The 17,925-nt window shown below is 47.8% G+C and overlaps 1 protein-coding gene across 3 annotated transcripts in view; it reads right to left on the bottom strand.

The window, feature by feature from the left end:
- Positions 1–17,925, bottom strand: part of LOC138582632 (TBC1 domain family member 9B-like) — a 1,499,720-nt gene that overhangs the window by 809,868 nt on the left and 671,927 nt on the right. For all 3 annotated transcript variants that reach the window (XM_069654093.1, XM_069654091.1, XM_069654092.1), the window contains exon 9: positions 15,216–15,366. In XM_069654093.1, the coding sequence (XP_069510194.1) occupies positions 15,216–15,366 (151 nt within the window). The remainder of the gene's footprint in view (positions 1–15,215; positions 15,367–17,925) is intronic.

Raw genomic sequence — 17,925 nt, 5'->3', positions numbered from 1 at the left:
TGGTGACTCCCACCCTCTCCCCTATTTGCTCCTACACCATACATGGTTATACATACACTTTTATTGTAAAATTCATGTGGTGTCGCACAAAAAGTAACACCATATCAAACCCACTACAGACAAACATTGTACAAATTCGCAAAAACACAAATACACATTTACATTAATAACCCAACCCACACACAGGCCTTAGTCCAAATCTACAATTGTCCAAACTGTGTGGTTATGTAAACCGCCTGACATGTTTCAGTCCTCAAACACAAGTACTTGGACATTCTTCAGGGGCTAAACAGTCACACATTCTGAAATTGACGGGTGGGTGAGATTGTGTCCACAGCGTACCAACCACACCAAACACTTATTCAAACTAAAACAGTAAAGCAGAAAAAGGCCAAAGAGTCCTCAAAAATGTAAAACCACCTAATTCATTGATAACAGTAAACACAGACTGCACCACAAATGGAAAGCAATCTGATAGGTGCAAGAATGTGCACCATCAAACACCCAAGTTTGATCGTAGCCACCCGCTTCCTGTACTCGGTTTATTCCTTAATGCACAAATGCAGTCATGCTCCTCTTAAGTAGAAGAGGCTAGTGGAGATGCCTATGCAGCATTGGGCGGGTAGTTTTGTTGGGGCAAGATAGGTTGCCACATCTGAGTGGGTGAGGCCAACGTGAGGCTAAGCTAACATCATACGGAGCGTAGGCAGGTGGCGTAAAATACAGTGAAGAGATGGATTACATGTCAAAAAATGTAAAGCTATATGGCAAACAAGGCCCAGTGGTAGGGGGTTGGTTAACTGGGCATGGAGTCAGGGGACCACTGGCTTAAATATCCCCTATTCTACTCAGGCATCGCACTCACGTCCCCACGATCCCCATGAAGACGTTTTCTGGGTACAACAAAAAGAGCCCCTGTTCTTTGTTGGGACATAACTGAAAACTTGGGATCGTTAGTTGGACCACCCGGGGACACAGCCATTTATTGCACCCTGAGGGGTCGATACACACCTTGTCCAACTATGAAGTTTTTGTATTACAGGAGACATAGCTTGATTGTCTTACAGGTAGAGGGATTCCACCTCCATCAAACTTTGGCTAACAAAGGCCCTACGGCAGGCTAATTATGGGAATAAGGCAGAATTTAAGCTCACGCGAGGTGTGGAAGCCTTTGGTTGGTGGTAATATACAAGGTGTGGAGATTTGGTCTGGCAAAGAGAGGGACACTTGGAGGATGTTGGTTATTAACCTGTACATTCCCCCTGTACTAAATGTACGGAAGAAATGTACTTCTCGCTCGAAGAAATCTTAGCTGCCTGATTGCCTACCAACCCTATGCCACACAAGCCATCTGCTTACTACGCTATGTCTATTCGGCCTAATTTCTCCCCCCTGCCAAGCATCCTTTCATGGTGACTTGCAAGGCACACTGTGGTCTCTCCAGCCAATTATGTTGCGCTATGCCGGAATGCATCATGCCTCTCTTGATCCTTGGTGAATCACGCTATGCTATGCCTAGCCTGCCTGTATTATTGCCACTGTGCATTTCTGATCCCTTGCGAATCACGTTATGTGCCTGTAATATTTCTACTACTGTGCTTGTCTATATTGCCATTATGCCGGAATGCATCTTACCCCTTGTGAAGCACGTTACGCTGTGCCCAGTTTGCCTATATTAGTGCCACTGTGCCTGACCATATTGCTGTTGTGCCTGATTGCATCCTGGCTTCCTGATCCACGTTTCATTGTGCCCAGTCTGCCTGCATTAAAACCTCATTGATTCTACTGTAAATTGTGATGTGCCCTGCCTACATCCACTTGACCGCACAGCGACCTATATCCACCCCTAGGAGGACCTTCCTCCAGACCACTAGGACTTCTTATCTAGCCGGTTCTAAACATTGCAAGACATTGCAAGACTCACATTAACTTGGCTCCCCGTAGGTCTAATCAAACGTAGACTCCAGACCCTCCCTCATGGCAGCATTCCATAGAGTCACCCTCACATTGGTTTCAATCCTCCAGATATTCCAATCTATCTCACCCACCAACTTCCTCCCGCCACTCCAAGTCAAAAACAGCTTAATTCACGCAACCAACTCTTACCAATGGGATACCTCTGCAAATCTACTCAGTCCCCTACGCCACACCCCCACACCTCTGGTGCCATGCCCCGTGAACATCACGAACTCCAGAATAGGATCTCGCTTCACCACTCACATGTCATCCTGTAAACCGCCATCCTGAACTCCTAAACCCACTCCTAAATCCAGAACATGTGCACCTACCACTCTGCCTTCTGGTTCTACAGAGATACTCATTCTGCCCACCCAAGCTACCCACATCAAAGCACCTTCATCCACTGCTTCACCAAGATCGCACAATCCAAGCACTGCAGCAACGCCACCCACCATTAAAGGGGCTCTGATCAATGCACAATCTTTAGTTGCTCATGCCCCCAACATTAAAGTCCTCATCTCGGAAAACAGCCTTGCTTTCCTCGCTATCACAGAAACCTGGCTCCATCAGGCAGCAGGACCTGCACTTTCCCTAGCTCTCCCAGAGGGATACACTATTATCAGAGCTGACAAACTCGCAGAGGAGGAGGTCTCGCCATTATAGCAAGAACCCACCTGGGCCTTAGAGATACTACCCTCGCTAGTCTACCATCTGCAGAACTCTTATCAGCTAAAACCACATTAACAGCCACCCAAATCCTCCTCCTTCACCTCGTCTACGGACCACCAGGCCCCACTTCCTCCTTTGAGGAAGACATTTAAGGCCTCTTAACCTCGAATACGAAAACCAGGCTCCCAAATCATACTTCTGGGAGACCTTAACCTTGGATTCCTGGACCCCAATGACACCAGTGCTCTAGCTCACCTAGTGCTAACCGCCCACCTCAAAAACTGGTTCACACCAGAACTAAAAACCCTGAGGAACATAAAAAGAGCAGCCGAATCTGCCTGGCGTAAAGCACCCATCACTCACAATAAGGCATCGTTCTCCACAGCAGCAGCCACCTATAAATCTGCCATCCTCACCACCAAAAAAGAAATCTATAATAACAGAATCTTTAACGCCAAATCTAGGACCAAGGAGCTATTCAGCATCTTAAGGGAACTGGAATCCCCAGCTCCAACCTCATCGGATTGCACACAGGATGCCGCCTGGTTTACCAAAATACAACAAGCCTTAGCGGACAAAATAGCCTCTCAGCAAACCAAAATAGAAGCCAAAAAGAATAGCCTTGCAAATAGCTCACCTGATAAACTCCCTCCAGAGCCTCAACTTCCTCAGTGCCCGCCGTTTACATTCTGCCGGTCACGTCTAGGGAAGTGGAAGTCATCATCAAAGGTCTCAAGCCTTCAAGGTGCCAAGGAGACACATGCCTGGCTCCTATCATCAAGGATTGTGCTAAAGAACTATCTCCATTTATCGCCATAATGATAAACTCCTCCTTCGAGACAAATCTCATCCCTAACAACCTCAAGAAGGCCTTGGTCATGCCTCTCCTAAAAAAAGAAATAAAAAAAAAAACATCTAGACCAGAACACCCCAACGAACTATAGGCCAATCACAACCGCCCCCTTCCTCTTAAAAGTTCTGGACAGAGTGGCCTACCTGCAAATCCAGAACCACCTGGAGGACAACAATTTACTTGGTCTCCGACAATCTGGTTTTCGGCCTAGGCATGGCACCGAGACTGCCCTCCTGGACATGAAAATACAGATGGACGAGGCAAGAGACAAAGGCAAACTAGCCATGCTCCTCTTGTTAGACCTTTCGGCAGCATTTGATTTGGTTGATCACCAGATCCTCACAGAACATTAACCTCCGCAGCAGCCTTCTCCACGAACGCATCCACTTGGATTAAATCATTTTATCCAACCGCACCACCAGAGTCTTCTCGCCCTCTGCAGCCCCGATCCCCATCCACTGCAGGGTACCCCAAGGATCCTGTATATCCCCAACGCTATACAACATTCATGAAGCTCCTCTTCGCCCATCTCGACAACATGGGTGTCATCTATACGAACTACGCAGATGACACCCAGGTTCTCATCACGTTGTCAGGATGCTAAGCTGATGACTCCAAACTAATTAATGACATCTACTTGGAAATACAGGCATGGATGGCTGCTCATAGCCTCTGCCTCAATGATGAAAAACCAGAGCTCCCAATTGTCGGTACCCAGGCTCGCCTTAACAAGCTAGACCCGCAGTATATGTCCTTCAATATTGATGGGAACCCAATCAAAGTCACGAAGGAGATAAAAACTCTAGGTGTCTACCTCGACTCGACCTTATCAATAAAAAAACAAGTGAGTTCCATTGCATCAACAGTTTACACAAACAAGCTAATCAATGCCTGTAAATCATCCCTATCCCCCCACCAGCTGCATGACGCTAGCAAGAGGTCCTATGCTCTCTAAATTAGACTATTGCAACATGCTCTTTCTAGGACCCTCTGAACAAAATCTCAACAGACTACAAGTCCTACAAAACAACTCCTTAAGAGCTGCACTAAAACATCCCCAGATCCAGCCATATCTCCAGCCACAGAAAAAATCTAACTGGCTTCCAGTGTGTGACAGAATCTCGCTTTGCACGTTGGCAATCACCCACAAATGCATCTCCAACGCGGCACTGAAAATATCTCTCAGACAAGTTCTCTCTACACCAAGCTACCGATCCACCAGATTGTCCCAAACTGACCTACTCTCAGTGCCCAGGTTCAACCTCAAAACGGCAGGTGGAGCCAGTTTCCCTGTACAAGCCGCCAGCTACTGGAACTCCCTATCACCCACCATTAGATTGGAACCATCCTTCAATGCCTTCAAAACCAGCGTGAAACTCTGGCTTACTGACAAGTTCAATAACTAATGCCCCTGGCTCCAGTGTTTCTGATTCGCAACTTCAATGCCCCAATAGTGCCCCTAGGATCATATCATAACTGTACCTATTGTGAAGACTGGACCTCTCTGTAACCAAGGTCAACGCTTTCCGACAATTTTTTATGTATGCCTTTATGTATGTACCTTATTGTGTAACATGTTTAAAGTTTTCCAGCGCCCAGTTACCTCAGGGTTAGGTGGGCGATACAAAAAATAAACAAAATTACCCCAAAAAAATGGTGCTGCTCCGGAATGTCAGAGGTATATCGCACAGGTGTTTCTAGCGTTGTACCACAAACTAACATTTTAAAACCTAAGGCATCCAAAGCGTCAACACTAGAACACAACAATGATACCACAGCTGGTGAGGCAAAATATAATAAAACCCAGTTGGTGCTACTGTCCCACTTCGGCAGTTTCAACTCGTCAATGTCGGCAGATGTGATGGAAGATAACCAGGGAATTGTGGCCCATAATCGGAGCAAAGTTGTCCTGTTCAAAAACAGACTGCAAGCCTTGGTATGCGTCTCTTCGACCTTCACAAGTCTTCCAGGCTTTATTAGACAATACGTTGCTCTGCCAGGGCCAAGGTTAGGTATGGCAACACTCCCCACCCCACCCTCGTTAGGCGCAGTGACCATACTCAACTTTGAATTGGTGTCCCGTCGATTTGCGACTTGTGGAGTGAGTCTTTCATCGTCCCAACTTTACAAATGCCAGTCTGATCGCATCCATACGCTTCCGCCGAGGGAAAAGAGTTAAAATGTGGACACTGCTGCTTCAATGTCCAAGACTTGTCACTGACATTTAGGATAAGCTCTGGTGCCACATTACCATAGTTATTTTTAAATTAAATGGATTTGGGCTTGGAAGAGCCTACCTGTCCAGAGGTCCCTGTAGTATTACTCTGCGTCTTGATCCAGCCAGTTTATAAATTTGTTTTAGGTCTTGTAGGTGCTCCAACTCCTTCCAACCTTGAAATTGCAGGGTCCTGTCTCTACCACCAGCTGAGTGGTGAGTTGACTTAGTAGTAACTTCTTCCCTCAGGGCACTCCTCGTTTTAATAGGGTTAGGGCCAGGTGGTGAAGATTTTTCATCATGGAGATCTCCGCGCACATCTAGTGCGTCTTCCTTATTCTCAGCTGCGATGTTTACGCAGTCCTGGGACCTCCATGTGGCTACTGAGTCATCAGGGGAAACAAGGATCCTAGTGCCAGGGTCTTCCAGTGCCCCTGCCGTACTCCAGACCGCCCGGGAGCCGGGTGCAGCCAAAGCCTCTTGAGAAGTGGTAGCCAATTCCTCACGTCACAACCCACAGTACTGAGGTCATGTTTTAAAGCAGGGAGGAATGCCCCAGTTGCTTCCACAACCTCGGCCATAGACCGTTTCAATGCACACTGCTCCTTGGCTAAGTTGGAACAAAGTGCAAACAATGCATTGAGTTTTGCCAAAATATCCTTAAGGTAGGGGTTAAGAGGCCCACCTATATGAGCAAGATCAACAACGCACTGCATTGTGCTGATTGCAGATTCCAAGTCGGTTTTAGCTCCGAATTCTAATTCTGCCGCCAAAGCCTCTAAATTGAGGCTATTTGAGAGTTTACCTGTCAGATTGTCACAAGTCACATGTGTGGCTGTCCCCAATGAATTTCGTTGCAGGGTTCTACACAAGTTAAAGAGGGAGCCATTATTCTCTGCGGAATGAGTGGAACCAGACAAGATTGCAGAGTTATCTCTTATCATGCAAGAATGTGAAGAGGAGATCGTACTCATGCCTTCCCTTAATCCACACTGTCCGGAAAGGAGGCCAGTGTTTAATAATTTAATACAGGGTCCACATCCCTATTGCACACTAGTAATGCAGGCACATTCCGCAGTCCTTTGAAAAAACCTGAGATGCTAGAATGTGTTGTAGATGGGACTCGACCATTGTGACTGTAGTCTTTCCTCCCTTTTTTTGTTTTAGGGGCATCTTTTTGAGCCTTGCGGGTGTGCATTAGACTTCATAAATGTTACCCCTTCCTTGCAGCTTCACTTTGCAGGCCCACACGGCCCGTTCATTTCAACTTCATAGTTAGATGTAATAGACTAATGCCTCAGGCTACAAATTTAAATCATGTCGTATGATAAATGTGTTGATCAGGTGCCAAGTATACACAAGACCGCTGGTCATACAGATGTACAAGATGGCACTGGACTTGTGACTGTCCACAAACACCAAGAGTGCCACAGATCGTCAAACGCTCGTACTCAGGTTTTCACTTGCAGTTGTCCATATGAGTACCAGATCACACGGCTCCAAAAACTGCTTCAGGCCGCACCGCCGCCTCGACTTTACAATTGCACAATTCCTCATGCAAATCTGTTTCAAGAGACCGCACTGCAATTAACCCCCACAGTTGCTTTGGCCATGTTCAGGGGGTATCACCCAACCACCCAAACACCAAAACACTCGGTCTCACTCTGCCGAGGCTCTGCCACAAGTAAAGGCTTTATGGTCCAAATCCGCTGGTATGGAAAGTAAAAGCAGACTCCAGTCTTCAGTGTGGTCTGCAAAACACTCAGCCTCACTCCGCCAAGGCTCCACCAGAAGTAAAGGCTTTATGTGCCGCCTCTGCCGTAATGGAAAGTAAAAGCAGACTCCAGTCTGCAGCATGGTCTGCGTGGTCTGCCAAACACTCAGGGCCTCATTACGACCCAGGCGCTAATGGGTTAACGTCGCCGTAAAAGGCTGCGGCTCCGTTAACCTATTAGCACCTAATTACGAGGTCCCTTTGCGGGACCCGACCTTAACAGCTGGTGTAGACCAGCCGTTAAGGTAGGGACCCGCAAAGGGACCTTGGTGCTAATTACGGTGCCGCAATTTGCGGCACCGTACTTAGCGCCTTCCCCATTCCCATTGAGCCCTATGGGGCAAAAATGGGAATGGGGAAGGGCCATGGAGGAAGGGGGAATTACCGCCCCCCCAACCTTGTAATGGGGTGGTAATTCCCCCTTTCTCCATGGCGGAGTCAGTAATTTACCGGCATGGACCATGGTGCTAAGGGTCGTAATGAGGCCCTCAGTCCCAATAAGGGAAATACTTATTGATATCAGGCAAACGATATGTTAACAAAATATGCAAAATATGACAATTTTTATTAAAAAGGAGCTTAACAGAGTGTCACAGCAATTGATTGGTATGCAATTTCTTGTTTCAAGTTTGAACAGAAAACTTCTAAATTAGATGCTCACTGCCTCCAAGACCTGTTTTACGGTTGATAGTATTGAATAACCTCCTGGTAGGGATAATGAAATTTATGGGTCATTGTAGGACTAAAATGAAGTCTCAGTAATGGGTAAAGAAAAATAAAAAAAGACAAATAGTGCGAGACAAGATTCAAAACATCCATGGCATGCAAAACATGCATTAATATAGTGTGTCAGAATTAAGCTTGCTCTCATGATTCTTAGTTGGCAAGGGGCTAAGTATAGATGAGAATAATTAGACAGAGGAAGGAAGACGCTACTGGTTCCCTCCACCAAAACTGAATAGGGAAGCCACGAGCCTATGGGTCCAGTGACCGGGCCACAAGACCCACCGTGGTTATACAAGGCGGACCTTTACCTTCTGAATAGGAAGCATGAACCATCTTCATTGGTTACAAAGGTAACCAATACAAAACCAAAATGGCAATACCGTCCAAGGTATATTGCATAAACTCAGCATACTCCGATTCACGCAATATTAGGCACAAGCCAGCCAACAAAAGAATACAAGGAAAGTGGGTACTCGGAACATCCCCCAAATAATCTGTAAACAACAACAAAAACATACCCAAAAATGTGTGGAAAATAGTACGCAAGTAATTAGTCCTTCTTTAAGAACATACAAGAAAACAATTTGGATGGTGGGGGTGATTGTGTGAAAAAACGTAAGGCTACTTTCTATAAAATGTTACCGTCAATGGAGTGTTAACATTAAAGTTTAACCTGATATTAAACAAGGAAACATTAACAATACTTGAAATAAAACATTAAAACCAACATTGTTGGAACCGTCACTCACCCTCACAAATAAGTAAAAAATTAACATCAGCGCATAGGTACATCATTGCAACCTACAGAGGCAACAAAACATACATTGCAAACATACATGAAAAAAAAACAAGAAAGTAAAGATTTACATAAAAATATACACATTACATGACCTCCAAACATACACCCACGGTCACACCACACATTAAATGACATTAAACAGATTTCCAACTTTCATAACATTTACAACTATGCTTGTGTATTGTCCATAGGTAATTTCAAACTTAATATGCAAAAAGTAGTGTTTACATACGTCAGTGAAAGCGTGTAATTAACATTAATTAAAACAGGTTTCCTGCTGTCTTTCTAATTTCCTGTCAGGCACATCAAGGTAACTGTCATTGATGTCACGGAGTGAAGTGATGTACGCATGCGTGACCCGGAACAAGGGCACGCATGCGCGTTGGAATAAAGAACCATGCTCGGCTGTTGCCACTGGGACTCCGTAGTAAGCAGACCTGTGTCAGCGAGTTCTTTCAGGTACCGGGGCTGGTGGGCCTGACTACGGAGGGGACCCAGGGCTGTATTAACCATTTAACATTGGCGACGAGGACACTGCTGAGTGGGGAGAGAAGCTCGGAATTGATTGTTCGATTTCAAAGCATTTATTTTTCTCAGCACCCACTAGATGTGTCACCCGTGCGGTGCACGAGTGACCGCCATTTTGTGTGCCTGATGGTAGCGACCCCTCACGGGGTGCCCGTGCACCGCTGAGGGCAATTCTTGGACCCTTCACAGCCATTTTCAAGGAAATTACTGTGTTTTGTGAGCAATATTTCAATTTAATGGATTTTCCTTATATTTGGAGCCTGGACAGGCATTTGGGAGGACCATTTCCGATTTTCCACAGCTATTTTCAAGGGAAGGCCTGTAGTTTGTGGGCAATCCTGCTAATATATGGGCATTTCTCAAATTCGTAGGCCTAGACAGGCATTTGGAAGGCTGTTTTTCCTGCTGTTATGCTGGTGCAAAGCCAAGGTGTCGACATTGTTTGCCTGAATCTGAAACCCTTGCTGGTGTATGTCTGCTGGTGGAGAGACACTGGTGCTGCAGGTGCCAACAGGAGTGTGTCCATCATCTGCCTGGAAGCCTGCAACCTTTCTTCGCCCTGGTAGAGGGTCATTTTTCTGCACCAACATCCTTACGCGTACAGTAAAGGGTGGGCACGCCTTGCACTGCGGACAACTACGCCAGGACCCTTTTCTTCTTCTGCTCGCCGTTGCAGACTTGCGGCCTCTGTTGACGTGAGAGGTGCCTGTGCAGTCCGCAGCCATGGGTGACGATGGTGCTCAAGGGGCTGGGGCCCCACCTCCTCTTGGTGCGCAACCCCCTGTCAGGCCCATTCCCAGACAACAGGGCACACTGGCGCTAATGCCAGAGTTTGACATGTCCGGCCCTCCATCGAAGCTGGGCCCAAGTGGCTTCTGTGGGTCAAGAAGTTAGAAATGTACTTCAGGGCCACTGGGAAGACTGAGTATGATGCGAAGGTAGCAAAGCTGCTTTATGCCGCCGGCTCCGAAGTCCATCGGATTTTTGAATCACTGAACGCTCCTGCTGTCACTTACCAGGCTGTTAGAGATGCCCTCAAGGAACATTTCCTGCCCCTGGCCAACCAAGACTTTGATCGATTTGTGATGTGTGGCGAGAGGCAGCATGAGGACGAGTCTCTCGACAATTTCTGCGGAAGACTGAGGGCACCTGGCCAGCACGTGCCAGTGGGAGAATGAAGGAGGGATGGTCAGGAATCAGCACATTCAAGGTTGCAGTTCAGGTAAACTTCGGCGCCAGGTGCTCCGCGAACCGCGGCTCAGTTTAACGCAGATCCTGGATATGGGCAGGGCGTATGAACTGGCTGACAGTCGTGCCTCTAGAATGGATGCAGCAGTTAAGTCCGGGAAGGTTGAAGAGGCCTATGCCGTCGGCGTACAGTGAACTATGGGCCCCAGCTCCCAAGATGGACTCAAAAGAAAACAGAGTCACCGCAGAAGGTTGACTCGCCACAACGTCAGAAGTATGGGTACGATCTCCAGCATTCCGGTGACTGTCCCGCAAAATCGAGGGTGTGTGGGCGATGCAGCACTGCCGGCCATTTTGCCAGAATGTGCCGGGCAGCAAACCCAGTGACCATCTCAAGAGGCACGAGTAGATCCAACAATAGCGGCACACGCAAACAGACAAGCGTGGCTGCCGTGGAACAGGATCTCAAAGAGCTAGACATCGCTGAGGAGGAAGAAGAAGAAGAAGAAGAGGTATTCTTCATTTCGAACATTGATTCCATCTCTAAGAAGCGTCGACAGCCCACGTGTGTGGTCGATCTCTGTGAGACCAACACCACGGTCCTAATAGATACAGGTGCATCGGTGTGTGTGATGGCCACGCAACACTACGAGGCATTGCCTGGACAACCAGCGTTGGCCGAAACTAAAGCCAGAATATACTTGGTTTGGGGGTGATCATCCACTTCCCCACCAAGGTGTATTCACAACGTCCATCACGCACGCCAACCGCTCCATTAAGGCCAAGTTCTTTGTGACCAACGTCAGTCCGCACTCTCTGCTGAGCTGTGCAGCATCGGAGGCATTGGATATAGTACACTTTGCGCTCTTGGTGTACCAATCGTATATCCATAGCATCACCAAACAATTTGCGGTCCTTTTCAAAGGGGCAGGCAAGCTAAAAGGGGAACCTATCCCCCTACACATCGACGAATCGGTGAGACCAACAGCGCTGAAACACTGACGCATTCCTTTTCATCCAAGGGCGCAGGTGGAGCAAGAACTTCAAAATCTCATAGACCTGGACATTATTGAGAGGGTGGAGGACCGTACTCCGTGGGTGTCTCCCAAAGTCGTGGCGACAAAACCAAAGCAGCCGGGGGCGGTACGCATTTGCGTGGACATAAGACTGCCCAACTTGGCTATCAAGAGGGGACACCACCTATGCCAATGCTAGACGATTTGGTGAGGGAGCTGCAGGGTTCCAAAATATTCTCAAAGCTAGACCTACGCTCAGGATACCACCAGCTCGAGCTGCATCCGGACTCCCGGTATATCACCACTTTCACCGCCCACAATGGCCTGTAGCAATATAAGAGGCTGAGTTTTAGGATATCCTCGCCCGCAGAGGTATTTCAAAATGTTATCAGGGGTGCCCTTGCTGGACTGAAAGGTGTGATCAACCTAAGCGATGACATCCTGGTGTATGCCTCCTCCGAGACGGAACACCTGGTCAGGGTAGAAGAGGGCGCTGGAGAGGATTTGTGACCTTGGGCTAACCCTGCATCGTAAGAAATGTGAGTTTTTGAAGGAGAGCATCAAGTTCTTTGGGTTCATTTTTCACGCAGGGGGGAATATCACCAGACCCACAGAAAGTGAAAGCCATTCGGGAGGCCAGGGCCCCAGGCACTCCCTCCGAGCTGCGCAGCTTCCTGGATATGGTGAACTACTGTGGGAGGTTTATCAAGAACCTTGCCTCCCTCTCGGAACTGCTCAGGGCCCTCACAAAGAAGGACGCCACCTGGACGTTGTCAGCTGAAGAGCAGAAAGCCTTTGACACCATCAAGGCTGCGCTCACTGGTGAGGAAACAATGGCCTTTTCTGACCCTGAGAAGGAATCAGAGCTGGTCGTTGATGCCAGCCTAGTGGCTCTCGGGGCAGATATAGCCCATAGCCTACGCCAGTAAAGCCCCAACCGACACCAAGCAATGGTATTCTCAGATTGAGAGATAAGCGCTGCCCATTTTGTGGGGCTGCAAACATTTTCACATCTATATCCTGTGCAAACCGGTCTCAGTCGTCACAGACCACAAGCCCCTGATTCCCATCATGACAGGGGCATCCTCCAAACCACTCCCAAGGATTGAGAGGTGGATGCTCACCCTGATGGAGTACGGGGTGAAGGATTGAGAGGTGGATGCTCACCCTCATGGAGTATGGGGTGAAGCTGCAGTACAGGCCCGACACAAACAACCCAGCGGACTACCTGTCCAGCTACCCAAGGGGCAGCAGCGCAAAGACTGGACCTTCAGGAGGGGACTGTGCAGAGGTCATTCGGCATGTGGTGGAGGCAGCCATGCCGATTGCCTTGACACTGGAGGGAGTTGGCCAAAAGCCTCATGTGCCGACAAGTGTTTCCAGCTGATACAAGCCACCATGGGCAGTGGGGACTCGAAATTGGCCCTGGCAGATCTGTCCCGGAAAGGAACCTTTGCGCAGGACGACCTACAGGCACTATGGCGAGCATGTCACAAACTGTCCGTATCCGATGTGGGATTTCTATTGAAGGGAAGGCCGATTGTGATACCTCGGGCGCTGGTGGACAGGATGCTGAACTCGCCCACAGGGGCCACCAAAACACGGCCAAGACAAAAGCACAACTGAGAGCCAAGGTCTGGTTCCCGGATCTAGAAAGGAAGGTCGACGAGCATGTACAACGGTGCAACTGGTGCCAGGCGCCCGCACCAGTAACCAAAGAACTGCATCGAATCTATTGAGCGGAGCGACAAGCCTTGGGGTACTGTGCATGCAGACTTTGGATCCACCGAAAGGGGCATGTACTTCCTAGTCCTCCTGGACCAGTGGTCCCGCTACCCGGAGGTGGAGCTGGTAGAGTCCATGTCCAGAGATCACACCACCCAAACACTGGGCAAGATCTTCACCACCCATGGGTTTCGGCATGAGATGTGTTCAGACAATGGTCCCCCGTTCCAGGTTCACCAGTTTGCCGCTTTCATGGACGAGTGTGGCATGATGCACAGGAAGGTTCCCTCAGGGTGGCCACGTGCCAACGGGGAGGTGGTACGATTTATGCAGACCCTCAACAAGGTGTTTCCCGGATCACTCAGGGCCAAGGGGGGAATTGAGAAGAAATCTATACCAATTCCTCTGTGAATATCGGTTCACACCCCACCAGTCCACAGGGGTGGCCCCGGCGGAAGCCCTAATCAACCGGTGCCCCAGTGGCCTAATACCTGAAGCTGGAGGATGGGCCCCCGGGGTCACCGAGGACCAAAGGATCCTGGAACGAAGGCGAGTGCTCAATGTGCGTGAAAACGTTTGAATACATCTGAAGCCGGCAAACATCGAAGTGGGGGACACCGTCCTCGTATGCAACCGGCATTCTGGAACGGAAGTTGTCCTCAACTATGAGCCCACCCCCATGGGTGTGACTGATGTCAACGGCTCGATGGTGACGGCGTCTGACCAGAGAGGAACGATCACGAGGAACTCTTGCTTCTTCAAGAAGGTCGACATCCGGGATACCCGAGACGAACCTTGTGAGGGCGGGGTGTCAACCTACACTTCCAGTGCAGCACCTGGGCTTGAAGACGACCCCGGGGATCCAGTGCCAGTAGAGCCTCCCCGTGATGCAAGCAGAGAGGAGGGACGCTATCCCCGCCGCGAGGGTCGAAGATGTCCGACCTGTTTCAAGGACTACATTCTGGCCCCGCGTTCCTGAGGGCCAGATGGGACGGTAACCGCCCACGTTGGGCAACATCTAATTTGGCTGATGTATATTGATGGTTGTGTCACGTTGACATTTTCTGTTCAGTTAAGTTGTAAGACTTGTGTGTTATGAAAAAGGAGGGATGTTACGGAGTGTAGTGATGTACACATGCGTGACCCGGAACGAGGGCACGCATGCGCGGTCTAATAAAGAGAGCCCGTGCTCGGCAGTTGCCGCCGGAACTCGGGAGGGGACCAGGGGCTGTATATTAACCCTTTAACAATTGCGTGGGCATATAGTAACTGATTGTTAATCTAGAGCCGGATCAGAGGTGAATGTTATCTGAAAAGAGTTCATAGAAAACTGGTGCACAACGCAGAGATCTCACCTGTGAAAAAGATTCCAATGCGCGCTGCTTACCTGAATAGCGGTACAGAGCACACCCACCAAATTAGTAGAGAGTGCAACCACCTCAACCAAAAACAAGTCCTCAATGTGCCCACTTGCATAAGAAATGGTGAACAGCACCCTCACAATCTCAAATGGAAAGACATATACACTTCTCCTCTGTTCACAGAACACCACGTAGGAACCTATAATTTTGGTGGCGGGGAGTTTGCAGTTTGATTGTTTCTATATGAGATGAGGAATGGGGGGTGTCAGTGTGCACTCCGAAATGAACTGCTGTTCAGTGCATAACCTCACCGAGAATAGTTACACAGCACGCTTAACATGGAGCAAATTAGAAGCACATTTATTTTACTTAAGAACAGACAGAGCAGGTCTAAACACTCACCAGAGAATAGAAGCCACAGCTCACCCCGAAGGTTCTCTGGAATGCCTTTTAAAACCAGCTCGCGGGTTTTGGCCGTCCGATACATGCACATGCCCCGCCCATACTCAAAGAAGTGAATATTCCATGACTCTTCTTTCATCTTTTCCTTGGCCTGCAGAGAAGAGCACATACAAATGAGCACGCAAACAAGTGTACACAGGATACTGTGCAACAACAGTATAAATGAGATATCGCCCCAAACCTTTTAATCAGATTACAGCGAATCAGAAAACTAAGAATTCTTTTGCTCGAATTGGTACACATTTCATTGCAAAAATAGTTGGGGAGTTGGGTAAGAATTATGGTAACGGGATGTGGGGGTTGGGCTGTGGGGGTCTCCCTCTGTATTTATTTGCTAATAAATGTGTGAAAAAAGGAGAACGAAAATCGATGTTTTGGTGATTCGCAGTAAAAAAAATGAAACATGAATGCACAAAAAAGGCAATTTCTTACAACTGCCAGGTCCAAAACAGATTCTATATTGTGAGGACATGAAATGTGTACAAATGATATCACAATATAATGCTTGAAGCTTAAATCGGATTAGTTAGGGAATTCTATCACTACTGGGACAATTAAGCTTTCCAGAATAAGGTTGGAGGGTATGTGGACCAGACCAGCGGTGGCTAGGCATTATTGAAGAGTGGGATGTAAATAGTTTCCATCAAGGGGTTTTCGGATATATATATTTCATTGGTTTTTAGCAGGATACCCTTAGTTTGTAAAGATGGACTGTGCAACATAGTGAAGCTGCTGGCACCATGGTAAAGAGGACAGCAGTCGCGGACTATGTGTCTGTTTGCGGACATCGGGTGGTATCCAACCTGCTCAGGAAGGCAGGTGCTCTCTTACATAGTGGTACCAATCACCAAACTCAAATATATACAAACAACACCATGTACAAGAATTGCAAGGGAAAATAGAGTATGTTTGCAAATTGTGTACTTATGAACGAAACAGAACAAAGGCATAGGGAGTACACCATAACGGAATGCATCAACAACAGAAGTGACGTCTGCCATCAACAATCATACTGCTGGGAACAAAGAACAAATGTCCAGAGTAAGGACTGGAAAGTACTAAGACCAGAACGTCACTACAACATAGTAAGGACACTAAACTTTGTCTAATAAATACACAGGTGCTGCAGTATAGAATAGTACAGAAGCATAACATGTTTTTTTTAATGCAGCAATGGCAAGCACCTTAGAGTGGCTAGAAGGCTATTTCCCTCGTGACGCATTGACTTACTATACTAACCCCATTGGTACTCACAGTAGTGTGAACCATAAATTATGTAATATATATTGCTGCATGTACACCAAACACATTCTCTTTTCGGTAAGAGAACATATTGCAAAGGAAAGCAAGGCAGCACAAGCTGCAACCCTTCCACAACAGCATACAGGCATAGGAAAGGAAAGAAACTTTGTGCATAGGAAAATGGACAGCCTGGAAGCCAAAGTGGAAAACTTGGTGAAGAATTGTGGAGCCTTAGAGGTTGCATACAAGGGTATATTTTGGACAAAATCAAACATCACTGGCACACCCCTGCACGTGTATTCCTTCCCCATGTCAGAGCCCGCCATCCCTCAAAATCTGTGTAATGGGAGACGTTACGGTGATACATCAATCTCTTCCTCCCCTCACAACCAAGTTGTGCAAATCCCTATTTCCCCACAATAAGTATCCACTTCTACTACCCCTTCCCTTTCCTAATGGTGTTTATGAATGTGTATAAGTAAATGTTAAGAACGAAAATGTTGCTGAGTGTATTTGTGGTATTGTTTTTTCCTGAAATGCCGTTTTGACTCAGCGGCACACAGTCCACGTTGCAATGACTGCAATTAAGAAAAAGGTAGGTGTCCACCGCAGCTTCCCGGCCTATCCACAATGACAATGGAGGCATTCGTACGACGCCAGCAGGCTCTGCATGTCCGCATGTTGTCCACCACCTACGAATGTGTGTGGGAGCGGACGTTTGTTCGTTGTGCAACTACATGCATGTGTATCTGTTCCTCTGTGTCCTGGTAACATCAAAACTGTGCAGCATATGCAAAGGAATGCTAATTGGGTGGAGGCGCCTACCCATGCCCTACAGGTAGCAATACAGATAAACATCCCTGCTGTACCCTATGAATAGCCAGCGTCTCCCAAAATGGTTGGCGCACGTGTAGCGCGCTATTAGTCAGTAGAGAAGTGGCAATGGTGTGCATAGGACACCCATGCACATGCGCACAACTTATTCCGCCCAAAAGGCTTCCAGCGGACAGCCATCCCAAAGGAGAAGAGTGGCGACGTCACCATGCGACCTACCCCAACGCTGTGCGTGGGTCATTATTTTGGGGGACACGAGCCGGACCCTCAGACAGCGGCAAAGTACAGGGTTGAGCAATGTACGAAGTGTTTTTCGGAAAGTACAAGCTTACAAACGCACCACAATGTGCCGTTGCACATGTATGTATGTTTTTGAACAATTTAGCCTGTTTTCCGGGTGAAAGTTCTGCACAGCAAAGGGCATACCCCAGAGCTGCTCAGCTATCTGTTTGCAGATTTTCATAACATAGTAGTAGGCCACATAGGTTTACCCTGTAAGTGATGGTGCACCAAATCTGCTGTGCTACAGTGCGTTTGCAACTAATAGCAACCATATCAGTCCGGCCAAGTACGC

Source organism: Ambystoma mexicanum, chromosome 3q (genome assembly GCF_040938575.1).
Source record: "Ambystoma mexicanum isolate Mex_15411 chromosome 3q, UKY_AmexF1_1, whole genome shotgun sequence".
Lineage (NCBI taxonomy): Eukaryota > Metazoa > Chordata > Amphibia > Caudata > Ambystomatidae > Ambystoma > Ambystoma mexicanum.
This window is presented reverse-complemented; position numbering and strand designations above follow the sequence as displayed.